The 12476-nt window shown below is 66.0% G+C and overlaps 1 protein-coding gene across 2 annotated transcripts; it reads left to right on the top strand.

Moving 5' to 3' along the window:
• Positions 1-3519: 3519 nt before the first annotated feature.
• Positions 3520-12462, top strand: FOXP3 (forkhead box P3). 2 transcript variants are annotated; one of them, XM_043501575.1, is made up of 12 exons: positions 3548-3584; positions 6788-6926; positions 7024-7122; positions 7342-7432; positions 7540-7669; positions 9409-9496; positions 9864-9944; positions 10204-10363; positions 10607-10683; positions 11576-11677; positions 11983-12104; positions 12325-12462. In XM_043501575.1, exons 1-12 carry the CDS (start codon positions 3565-3567, stop codon positions 12386-12388), a joined length of 1173 nt encoding a protein of 390 aa, XP_043357510.1. In that variant the 5' UTR covers positions 3548-3564; the 3' UTR covers positions 12389-12462. The 2 variants fall into 2 exon arrangements, with proteins under 2 accessions (XP_038238208.1, XP_043357510.1); XM_038382280.2 differs by having other exon boundaries at positions 3520-3584; positions 11983-12342.
• Positions 12463-12476: the final 14 nt, after the last annotated feature.

Genomic DNA, 12476 nt, shown 5'->3' with positions numbered 1-12476 from the left:
CAGGGGAGGGGTTGAGGGATGAGGGAGGGGCTGGGGCAGGGGGGGCTGTGGGGGGGAGGGGCGGGGGGATGGTAACTAATGACGCCCAGTCTCTCTGCCCTCCCCCAGCCCCCCTTTCCCAGCCCCCCAGCCCACCCGGGGCCCCGAGTCAGCTAAGCAGGGTCACCAGCATCCTGCAGCATTCGGGCCCCCCGTCCACAGACCTCTGCCCCTCCGTCCGCCTGTCTGTCTGTCCGTCCCCATCCACCCCTCCGTCCGCCTGTCTGTCCCCACGCCCTCCCCTCCGCCTGTCTGTCCGTCCCCATCCACCCCTCCGTCCGCCTGTCTATCCCCACGCCCTCCCCTCCGCCTGTCTGTCCGTCCCCATCCACCCCTCCGTCCGCCTGTCTATCCCCACGCCCTCCCCTCCGCCGTCTGTCTGTCCTCATGCACCCCTTCGTCTGCCTGTCTGTCCGTCCCCATACACCCCTCCGTCCGCCTGTCTGTCCCCACGCCCTCCCCTCCGCCTGTCTGTCCGTCCCCATACACCCCTCCGTCCGCCTGTCTGTCCATCCCCATACACCCTTCCGTCTGTCTGTCTGTCTGTCTGTCCCTAACCCACACGCTCACCGCTCTGTCTGTCTGTCTGTCCACGTGCACGCTTCTCCGCCCGTCCGTCCATCACCATGCACAGCCCTCCGCTCACATGTCTGTCCATACACACCCCCCCTCCGTCCGCCTGGCTGTCCCCACGCACACCCCCCTGTCCGCCTGTCTGCGTGTCCAGCCCCACTCACTCCTCCTTCACCAGGGCAGGGTCAGAGGGCACCAGCTGCCCTGCGAGGGGACACGGCCCCTGGGGGGACAGATGCCGGGGACAAGCCACTGCCCGGTTCTGGGGGGACGGGAGGTGCCAGGGGTGCCTGCAGGTCCGGCTCTGGGGGGACGGGAGGTGCCGGAGGTGCCTGCGGGTCCAGCTCTCGGGGAATGGGCAGTGCCGGGGGGTGCCTGTGGGCCCAGCTCTGGGGGCTGCCGGGCAGGGACGGGGGGTGCCTGTGGGCCCGGCTCTGGGGGGACAGGCCTCATCTCAGGTCAGCTGGCTGCCGTCTCTCCGGCGCAGTGAAAGTTGGCCGCGCCCCGACCTGACCCTGGAGTTCCCCTGAAAATTCCCCGCCTGCTCTGGGGGGGGTCGGGCCAGCCGCACCCCAGCAGCGCCAGGGGGGCAGGGCGGGGGGGCGGGGAGCAGGCGGAGGGTTTGGCATCGCGTCGGGAGGAGGCCGGCGCACCCATATAACCGGGGGACAGTGAGGGGGGCCCAGAAGCGTCTGAGGAGCCCCGGGTGCTCTGAGCCAGCGGCCATGGGGCTCCCCGGTGGGGCGGGGCGGCTGGAGTCCCCCAAGGTGAGAGGGGGGCTGGAGGGGGGTCTGAGCCGCTGTGGAGGGGAAGGGGTGAGTTGAGGGGTTGGGGGGCCAGGCGCCTGGGACACACGCAGTCAGACAGAGACACAGCGCTGCAGGATCACACACAGAGACCTACACAACCATGCACACACAGTGCTACACAACCACACTGACACACACACCGCGCTACACAACCATGCAGCCACACGCACGTACCGCTATACCACCGCACTAACACGCACACACAGCGCTGCAGGATCACATGCGGAGACCTACACAACCATGCACACACAGCGCTGCACAACTACACTGACACACACACTGCGCTTCACAACCATGCGGCCACACACGTACCGCTACACCATCACACTGACACGCACACACAGCGCTGCAGGATCACACACGGAGACGTATACAACCATGCACACACAGCGCTACACAACCACACTGACACACACACCGCGCTTCACAACCATGTGGCCACACACACGTACCGCTACACCATCGCACTGGCACGCACACACAGCGCTGCAGGATCACACACGGAGACCTACACAACCATGCACACACTGCACTGCACAACCACACTGACACACACACCGTGCTTCACAACCATGCACACACAGCGCTGCACAACCACACTGACACACACACCACGCTTCACAACCATGCACACACAGCACTACACAACCATATTGACATATGCACACACAGCGCTACACCAGCGCACTGACACACAACACACACACAGTGCTGCAGGGTCACACATGGAGACCTACACAACCATGCACCCACACTGCTACACAACCACACTACACAACTACAGTGACACGCACACACAGTGCCACACAACCATATTGACATGCACACACTGAGCACTACACAACTGCACGCACAGTGCTACACTATCACACATGGACACCTACACAACCACACGCACACAGAGCAGTAAACAATTACACACACAATGCTATGGAATCACACAGAGCACTACACAATCAAACCCACCCACCCACCACTACACAATCTCACTGACACACTCAGGTATAGAGTTGCACACCCACCACTACACAACCACACACACCCTGATACACAGTCTCTCTCTCAGACACACACACTGGTGCACACACCCTCAGCCACATGGTCACACAGAGCATCACAACTCCACACACTCAGTTCCGGCCCAGAGGTGGGTTGGTCACCAGCCGCACGCTCAGCAGCTCGGCCAGCTACGCACGACCCCTCGCTGCTGGCACGTGTCACACACACACACACACGTGTGCACACTCAACACACTCACAAGCAGCCAGCCTCTGCCCCACCAAGCTGACAGTCAGAACAGAGCCAGGCAGGGTATTTTCATGGGGAAACTGAGGCACCGAGCAATGTGGGGGAATTGAACTCCTGGCTGCTGGCTCCCTCCCAGGGCTTTATCCACGATGGGCCTGTCTCTGCCTGAGACACCACCCTCCTTACCCGGACTCTTGGGTTCTCTCCCTGGTTATGGGAGGGGAGTGGGTCTGGTGGGGTAGAGCGCGGGGGGTGGGCCTGGGAGCCGGGACTCCTGGGTTCTTTCCCCGGCTCTGGGAGGGGAGTGGGCTCTGGTGAGGCACAGCGGGGGGGCTGGGAGCCCGGTCTCCTGGGTTCTTTCCCCAGCTCTGGGAGGGGAGTGGGCTCTGGTGGGGTACGGGGGGGGGCTAGAAGCCCGGACTCCTGGGTTCTCTCCCCGTGCCATTAGCAACAACACCCCATTTCTCCCACACGACAGGCAACCTGTGTCTGCCCCAGCTTTCCTGCCCCGATTCCATTCCCTTGGCCCTGCTCACGGGGGGCCCGGTGGCTCTTAATAACACCCCGTGAACCCGTTTCCTCCGGCGGGGTGTGCACGCACGCGTGTGTCTCTCTCCTGTGCGCTGTGGTTTTCTTTCCCTCGCACACTGATATTTTTGCGGTAGCTTCTTGGTGCTCAAAAGCCTCGGGGGCTGGGGCGCCGAAAACCCCGACCGAAAAGCTGGTGTTATTTTCGAGCAAAGAAAAAACCCCCCCCAAAGGGCACGCGGGGCACACCGCCCTGGCGCTCCGTTTCCACTGAGTCACCCGGCAAGGGGAGTGCGGCCACCCCAGGACTGCCCTATAAATACCCACCTGCGGGGCGGATTTCGCACTGGCTCCCCTGCCAGCCGGGATGCTGAGGAGTGCCCAGCGGTGAGTGGGGTGGGACCAGGGTTGGGGGGGGGGAATCGGAGCAGGCCCCGGCAGGCCAGAGGTGACTGCGGGTCTTGTCGGGATGCAGGGGAAGTCGTTCAGCTGATTTAAGGTCTGCTCCAGGGTCAATCCAGAATCATCCCTGATTTCAGCAGGGACAGGAGGGGTTTCTGATCTCAGCTGACCTGGGGTCAATCTGGAGTCACTCCTCATTGCACCGGGAGCAGAGCTGGATTCTGAGCTTAGCACCCCAGAGTCAATCTGGAGTCACCCTGCCAAACATAGCGGGATTTTAATAACGTGATACGCCGCGAACCCAGCCCCGTGGATTGATCCAGACTCGAACTCCCGATTCCTGCTCATCGAGACGCGATGTAGACTCCAGACTGGGTCCGTCTGGCTGCAGAACCCCATCGAGAGCGTGGCCAGAAGCCAGAATTTCTCCCTGCCAGCAACTCAATGGCGCGTTCACGCCACTGGTGAGGGGACCCGGCCAGGCTGAACCAGCTCCACTCCCAACTCCTCTTTCAAATCTGTGTGGACGCCCACAGGCCAGGTCCCTTTACACAGACCCGGGCCCAGAGAACACCCGAGACAGAAACTGCGGCTGCCAGAACTGGGGAGAAATACCTGGCTCAGGGGCTGGGAGCCAGGACGCCTGGGTTCTCTCCCCGGCCCTGGGAGGGGAGCGGGGGCTGGTGAGTTGAAGCAGGGGGGCTGGGAGCCAGGACTCCTGGGTTCTCTCCCCGGCCCTGGGAGAGGAGCGGGGGCTGGTGAGTTGAAGCAGGGGGGCTGGGAGCCAGGACTCCTGGGTTCTCTCCCCGGCCCTGGGAGGGGAGCCGGGGCTGGTGGGTTGAAGCAGGGGGGCTGGGAGCCAGGACTCCTGGGTTCCCTCCCCGGCCCTGGGAGGGGAGCGGGGGCTGGTGGGTTAGAGCAGGGAGGGGCTGGGAGCCAGGACTCCTGGGTTCTCTCCCTGGCTCTGGGAGGGGAGCGGGGTCTGGTGGTTAGATCATGGGGGTGGTCTGAGAGCCAGGATGCCTGGGTTCTCTCCCCAGCTCTGGTAGAGCAGTGGGGGCTGGTGGGTTACAGCAGGGCGGGCTGGGAGCCAGGACTCCTGGGTTCTCTCCCCGGCTCTGGGAGGGGAGTGGGGTCTAGTGTTCAGAGTGTTGGGGGTGGTCTGGGAGCCAGGACTCCTGGGTTCTCTCCCCGGCTCTGGGAGGGGAGTGGGGTCTGGTGTTCAGAGTGTGGGGGGTGGTCTGGGAGCCAGGACTCCTGGGTTCTCTCCCCGGCTCTGGGAGGGGAGTGGGGTCTGGTGTTCAGAGTGTGGGGGGTGGTCTGGGAGCCAGGACTCCTGGGTTCTCTGGGAGCGGAGTGGGCCCTGTAAGACCCAGGCTGGTTACTCGTGTGCGATGTCTCCAGGCCTAGTGCGACTTGAGCTTTGGGGAGGATCGGGGCCGGGGGGGAGCAGATGAAATCCAGCCTCCCATGGACCCCTGGGGCTGGGCTGGGGGCTTCGGGTTGCCAGGCTGCACCCCCCCAGCTCTGTGCGTGCTGAGGCCGGGGGGGGCCACCCCGGATTTAACCCCCCGGGCGCCGCGTCCCATGCCGCTGACGTGGCCGGGTTCCATGACGTCTGGGAAGCGGGGGCTGCGGTGAGAAATCAGAGCGGGGCCGAACGGGACGTCACCCCGATTCTCGGAACCTGGCCCCAGCCCCACCCCCGCTGCGGGGAAGCAGCTCGACGCAGCCCCTGCCCTGGGGGGGAGAGGGGTCTAGTGGTTAGAGTGGGGGGAGTGTGCAGGGTTGGGAGCCTGGGTTCTTTCCCCAGCCTTGGGGGCAGTGGGGTGTAGTGGGTTACAGCAGGGCCCTGGGGGCCAGGACTCCTGGGTGCTGTCCCCGGCTCTGGGAGGGGAGTGGGGGTTAGAGGTTGGGGGGGCAGGAAGGGGCATGGGGGGGCCGCAAAGAACTGGAGAGGGTAGGGTATAGCTAGGGGTCAGAGCATGGTGGGAGGTGCAGGGGTCAAGGTGTGGGGGTAATATGGGGGGTGCTAGCTGGATTTCCCCCCTCCCGGAGCTGGGTGTTTGCTCTCACTCCCGAAACCCAGGACCGCTCGTCTGAAGGGTGCGTCATGTGTCCAGGCATGTTCACAATGACACGTGAGCCTCGGTGGGCTGGCGTGGGAGCGGCCCAAGTGCACGGAGGAGATGCCCGCATGTCATGGGGGGTTGCACACATGCGAACCATGGGAGGGCTTAGTGCACTGACCGTGCGAGGTGGGCCACAGATCACGTTGACCCACACGTGTTGGCCGCTCGTGGCACAAGGCTGCGTGGCACGTCCCGTCCCTGGGCGGTCACGGGGGCAAAGACGCAGCTCATACACAGCCATGCATGTTCCCCAGGACGTGACATGTCGCACGGATCACAGACACGTGCGTGTGCTCGGCCATATCCTCACCTCCGGGGCACCCCCTCATGGCTGGTGGCGGCGCTGCCGAGAGCCTGTCGCTCTCTGGGGTCCCCGATCCCAGCCGGCCGCTGCCCCGGCTCACAGCACAAAATCCCACGGCCAGATCCACAGGTCGCTGCTCCCCACAGGGGTCCTCGAGCCCCCCCAACCAGCCCCCCACCCCCTCCATCCTTCTAACCAGCCCTCCCAGCCCCCAATCTCTCCCCTCCCTCTACCTAGCCCCACATCCGCCCCTCTGCACCCCTCTCCTGGATCTCCCGGCTCTGCGTCAGACCCGTCTGGCTAATCAAGGCCCGTTTCCCCCAGCCACGCTCACTAATTAGCCCCGCAGCTCGTCAGGGAGGCTGAGGGCTGCTAAGGTCCGGCTGGGCCCTGTGGCTTCTGGCCCCTGCGTGTGACATGGCTCAGACCCGCACAGGACATGTTGCATGGTTCACACTTGCTTGCACACGCACCAATACGCTCACCAATACACACGCACGCTCACCGTGAATCCACCCATCACGTGTTGCAGGGCTTTGACATGCGCCTGGTGTCCCACGCGCCATGGGAAACCGCTGACATGCGTGTGCTCCCCGTGACATGCATGAATCTCCTCCATGCGTGTACGTGTGACATCTTGCATGGATCACACTTGCTCACGCCCCGTGCACAGCTTAACGTGTGACCAGTCACACACATGTGTACTTCCTCGTAGCTTCTCCCACCCCCTCACCTGCCCTTTCTCCCCACAGCTTGCACCAGGCCCCAATGACCAGCCGCATGGCATCCCGAGTGCCCCATGGCAACAGCCCCGCCGGCCCGCCCAGCGGGGCCCAGAACCGCCCCACGGTGCTCACCCGCGGAACCAGCGCCCCCTCCAGGAAGCAGCAGGTGGGTCCCCACATGGCTGGGGGAGGGGCACAGAGGGGGCAGCCTACCTCCCTAGCCCACCAGGACTGACAGCACCCCCCCCTTGCCTGCTCCACAGGTGCCACCGTGCCCCGAGGCGATGGGGGATCCCCAAACCACCCCCCACCTCCAGGCCCTGCTCCAGGACACCCAGCGCCAGGCACTGCTCATCCAACAGGTACCACCGCACCGGGCCCGGACTCCTGGGTTCTCTCTCCGGTGCTGGAAGGGGAGTGGGGTCTGGTGGTTAGAGCTGGGGGGGCTGGGAGCCCGGACTCCTGGGTCTTCTCCCTGATGCTGGGAGAGGAGTGGGGGACTAGTGGTTACAGTGGAGGGGGCTGGGAGTCAAGACACCTGGGTTCTGCCCCCATTCACCCCCTCACTTTCCTCCCCCTAGATCTCTCCGGAGCCCAGCGCCCGCCCCTCCATCCTGCACCTCCAGCCCCCGGGCGTGGTGGTGGTGAGATCCTGCCATGGCTTGACACATGGTAACTGAGGGGGCATGTAGGGTGCCGGGGGGGTTCTGGCAGGTGGGGTGTAGCCTGGCATGGTGCCCTGGCCCACCCCCCCCCCATTTCTTCCCCCCTTGTTCCAGGGATTAACATAAAAGGCATGGAGTGGATTCTGAGGGACCCACCTGCCTCCCGCTACGTCCCCCACTCCCCGGACCGGTCTCCCCCCCAGCGCTGTCCCAGCCCCGGGGACCACAGGGAGCAGAATGAGAGGTGAGTGCTTGGGGAGGGGGCTAGGAACCAGGACTCCTGGGTTCTCTCCCGGCTCTGGGAGGGGAAGGGGGCTGGTGGTTGGAGCAGCGGGGCTGGGAGCCAGGACTCCTGGGTTCTCTCCCGGCTCTGGGAGGGGAGGGGGGCTGGGAGACCAGGGGGGCTGGATTAACCTTTTGCGGGCCTAGCGCCAAACATACCTGTGGGCCCCCCTGGGGGCCATGGAGCAGGGGCGGGGGTCGGTCCCCGGACCCAGCTCCACCCAGCCCAGCGCAAGGCCACGGGTTACAAACCGCCAGTTGCCAGGTGCGCACTGGCCCGCCCGGCCAGGTGCTGCCAGCCTTCCCCTGCTCCTTCCCCTTGGGGGGCGGGCCCACGCCGGACCGCAGACCCCCACCCAACACCCCCCAAAGCCCTACGGCCAGCGCCCCCCACAACCCCCACTCCCTAGGGCCCCCTCACAGCCCAGCACCCCCCCAGAAGCCCCTCACGCCACGCTGGGATGAGCCAGGGCTGGCCCCTCGGAAGGGCGGGATCAGCCTGGCCAGGACCTGCCTCAGGACCCACTTGCCTGGAGGGGTCCAGCCAAGGCCCCCCACTATCCCCTGCCCCCCAACTGCCCAAGACCGGCCCGGCGTCTGCCCCAGTCCCAGGCAGCTCAGGTGGGGCCCCCCAGGGGTGAGAGGCGGAGCCGCCCGGAGCCGCAGGGGAGCAGGTGGGGTCTCGGGGTGCAGGGCAAGCAGAGCAGGTGGGGGCCCCTTCCGAGCCTAGGCCTGGCTCCATAGCGCCATTGTAAACCTGACACTGTCAGGACTCCTGGGTTCTCTCCCGTCTCGGGGGGGGGGCTGCTGGTTAGAGCCGGGGGGGGCTGGGAGCCCGGACGCCTGGGTTCTCTCCTGGCTCGGGGGGGTGGGAGCTGGTGGTTAGAGCAGGGCGGGCTGGGAGCCCGGACGCCTGGGTCCTCTCCCCGGCTCTGGGAGGGGAGGGGGGGCAGGGCCATCCCTACCCCTACGCAAGGCACGCAGCTGCCTGGGGCACCAGGACATTTGGGGCTCCTCATTTCCGGGTGCCCTACACGGCTGCTGCTCCAGCCTCTTTCCCATGGCCCCCGCCCCCACTGCAGCCACCCCGTCCCCCGAGAGCTGCAGCAGGGGTCGGCCCCCCACCCCTCCCCTGCGGCAGTAAGTGGAGCGACCCGGCCCCTGCCGTGCCGGCGAGTACTGGGGGGGCTGACCCCCCCTTCCCGGGAGCCAGGGGAGCGGAGCAGGCTGGGGCCGGGTTACTGCACTTCCCGCAGGAAGTGGCCAGCCCCCCCCTTCCTCCCCACAGAGGCCTAGAGCCAGCCCCCCACCCCCCCGTAGAAGCCTGGGGCCACACACAGCCCTCCCGTGGGGGGCCTGCTAGGGCACTAAAATGGGTAGGGATGGTCCTGCTCCTGGGTGGGGGCTGGGGATTAGATGTAGGGGGGCTGGGAGCCCAGACTCCTGGGTTCTCTCCCAGCTCTGGGAGGGGGGTTAGATGTGGGGGGGGCTGGGAGCCCAGACGCCTGGGTTCTCTCCCAGCTCTGGGAGGGGGGTTAGATGTGGGGGTGCTGGGAGCCCGGACGCCTGGGTTCTCTCCCAGCTCTGGGAGGGGAGTGGGGGCTGGGGGGTTAGATCTGGGGTGGGCTGGGAGCCCGGATGCCTGGGTTCTCTCCTGGTTCTGGGAGGGGGACATGCCAGCTGACCTGTTGATCTCGGCAGACCCCCCCGGCAGGAGCCGCTGTGGGCGCAGGATGGGGCAGCCCGGTGCCGGCGGCAGAGGGAGCTGGTCAAGCACCTGGAGGAGCAGGTGAGCCTGGTGGGGGTCTGTTGGGGTGCAGCTTCCCCACAGGGGCTGGGGGGGACAATCGCAGCTGGGCACTGCCTCGGGGAGAAGGTTGGGGGGATATCTGGGGCTGGGGGGCACTGACACGGGATATCGGGGGTGATCTGTCCTGGGGGGCTCCCTCCTCACAGGTGTCTTCATGTGGGGGGGCTGGGAATCAGGGTCTCGTGTCCTCGACAAATGGACAGCTCCTGTCTTGGGGGAGAGGGGGCTTGATCCGTCACAGAGCATCATGGGAGGTGTCATCCAGGTGCATTGTGGGAGTTGTAGTCCTGGGGGATTCCTCCCAACCTGTTTCCTGCCCCCCTCACCTGTCCCCCTCCCCCCCCAGCTGGAGCGGGAGCGGCAGCGCCTGGGGGCCATGCAGGCCCAGCTGGCCACGATGGAGGCCACAGACCGAGCCCTTGACCCAGTAAGAGCCAGGGGGGGTCCTCTTGGGTGGGGCAAGAAGGGGGCAGAGCCTTGGGGTGGGAGGAATAGGGGTGGGGGTCCATGTCTGTGGGAAGGTGAGGGACTGGGGGTGGGGCTTGAGGCCTTGGGGGTGGGGCCAGATAGCAGGGGCAGGGCCTAAAGCCTGGTGGGGTGGAGTCAGAATCCATGGGGTTGGGGTGAAGATGAGGGAGTGGGGCCAGAGTCCCCTCCCCCATCACTTACCTGTCCCTCCCCCCCAGGCAGTGTCAGCAAGGGGCCAGCGCTGCCCAACCCATCCCCCCAACCCCTTGGGCTGGGCCTGCTCGGGAGCTACCCTCCCTGCCCAGAAGGGGGCGCTGCAGATGCCACTGACCCCCCAGACCCACTCCTGGGGCAGCCATGGTGTCGGCATCTTCTCAGGTGAGAGGCTGGGGCCCGGACGCCTGGGTTCTCTCCCGGCTCTGGGTGGGGAGTGGGGGCTGGTGGTGGGAGCAGGGGGGGTGGGAGCCAGGACTCCTGGGTTCTCTCCCAGCTCTGGGCTGCGACTGGGGGGCCAGCATTTCCTGCGGGAGGGGGTAACACTGAACCTGGTTTGGGGGCAGCCCGTGCTGCAGGTGGTGGGGCGTCACCCTGCCTTGATTGACAGCTCTGCTCCCCCTGCAGACCTGGGCCCCAGCCTGGAGTTTTATCGGCTCAGCACAGCCCGGCCGCCCTTCACCTACGCGATGCTGATCCGCTGGGTGAGCGCCCCGAGCCCGGGGAACCCCCTGCCCCATTGGTCCCTTCCCCCCGCCCCCACCTCACCCAACAACCCCCTACCCGTCATCCCCCATCTGCCCTGCCACTAGGGGTATCACAAGGTCCCCAGGCGATGCTCTGACCTGCTCCCTGCGAAGCCGGGCAGGACTGTGGGGACCCTCCTCTCTCGGCACCGACTGTCCCCAGGGCAAGACGCTGCCCCAGCTTCCACCCTCCTGGGTCCGACCCCGGAGCCTCCAGCCTCCCCTGCCCCACCGTGCGCTTCCTGCAGCGAGTCCACCCAGGTGGGGTTCTGGGGGGGCCAGAGGGTCCTGCCCCCCAACTCGGCAGGCAGACGGGACTCTCAGCCAGCCGGGGAAACAGAAGGTTTATTAGACGACAGGAACATGGTCTAACACGGAGCTTGTAGGTGCAGAGAACAGGACCCCTCAGCTGGGTCCATTCTGGGGGGCAGTGAGCCAGACAACCCCATCTGCACTTCACTCCATGTCCCCAGCCAGCCCCAAACTGACTCCCCCCCCAGCCCCCCCTCCTCTGGGCTTTGTCCCTTTCCCGGGCCAGGAGGGCACCGGATCCCTTTGTTCTCCAGCCCTTCAGCTCTCACCTGGCAGGGGGAAGGGCCAGGCCGTCAGTGGCCAGGAGACAGAGTGTCGCCATTTACGTACCCTGGCCCTTTACTCTGCAACAATGACACCCCCTTATCCCACCCCCAGAGACTTACGAAATGCCTAGGGGAAACTGAGGCACCCCTACAGTATTCAGAGGAAACATTAAGAACAGTCCCACTTCGTCACAGGGTGCACCCCTCCAGCCCCAGAGCCTGGGGAGAGGGGCTACCCCCCCGGAGCCCTGACCCCCCGCATCTCCCCACAGGCCATTCTAGAGTCCACCAACCGGCAGCTGACGCTAAACGAGATTTATCAGTGGTTCAGCCGCATGTTCGGCTACTTCCGGCACAACACGGCCACCTGGAAGGCAAGGGGCTGCAGATCGGGAGGGAGGGGCACCGGCAGGGCTGGGGGGGCTCAGGGCCTGGCTAGCGGGGGCTGCAGGTCAGGAGTGAGGGGCACTGCCAGGGCTGGGGGGGCTCAGGGCCAGGCTAGCGGGGGCTGTGGGTCGGGTGTGAGGAGCACGGACAGAGCTGGGGGGGCTCAGGGACGGGCTGGCGGGGGTTGCGGTTCGGGAGTGAGGGGCACGGACAGAGCTGGGGGGGCCCAGGGCTGGGCTGGCAGGGGCTGCGGGTCGGGAATGAGGGGCACTGACCCCCTCTCCCCCCACAGAACGCCGTGCGACACAACCTGAGCCTGCACAAGTGCTTCGTGCGCGTGGAGCACATGAAAGGCGCCGTGTGGACAGTGGACGAGGACGAGTTCCAGAAGAAGCGGAGCCAGCGGTCGCCCCTGTACGGAGCCCCTGTGTGGGCGGGGCCTCCCCTGTTAGCCACGCCCCCAGAGGGGGTCCAGCGGGGAGGGGCAGGGCCTCCCCTGTTAGCCACGCCCCTTTGCAGGGTCTAGTGGGGCAGTAGGGTCCTTGCCATTAGCTACATCCCGGGGGTGGGGTGGGGTGGGCCAAAAGGTGTTATCCCCACCCCTTCCCCTCCTCATGCCTTCTCTCCCCCCCAGGCACCTGCTGAAGCACCTGCTGCCCCCTCTGCCCTCCGCACCCTGCGCCCACCCCAGCCCATGAGACGCCCCAAGGGCAGCTCCAGGGGCTGAGCCCCCCCCCATGAGCATGGGGGGGGACATGGATGGAACCACCTGCCCCCCACAATTGG

The sequence above is a fragment of the Dermochelys coriacea genome, chromosome 23 (assembly GCF_009764565.3).
Source record: "Dermochelys coriacea isolate rDerCor1 chromosome 23, rDerCor1.pri.v4, whole genome shotgun sequence".
Lineage (NCBI taxonomy): Eukaryota > Metazoa > Chordata > Testudines > Dermochelyidae > Dermochelys > Dermochelys coriacea.
The sequence above is the reverse complement of the archived record's forward strand: the minus strand, read 5'-3'. Positions and strand labels throughout refer to the sequence as shown.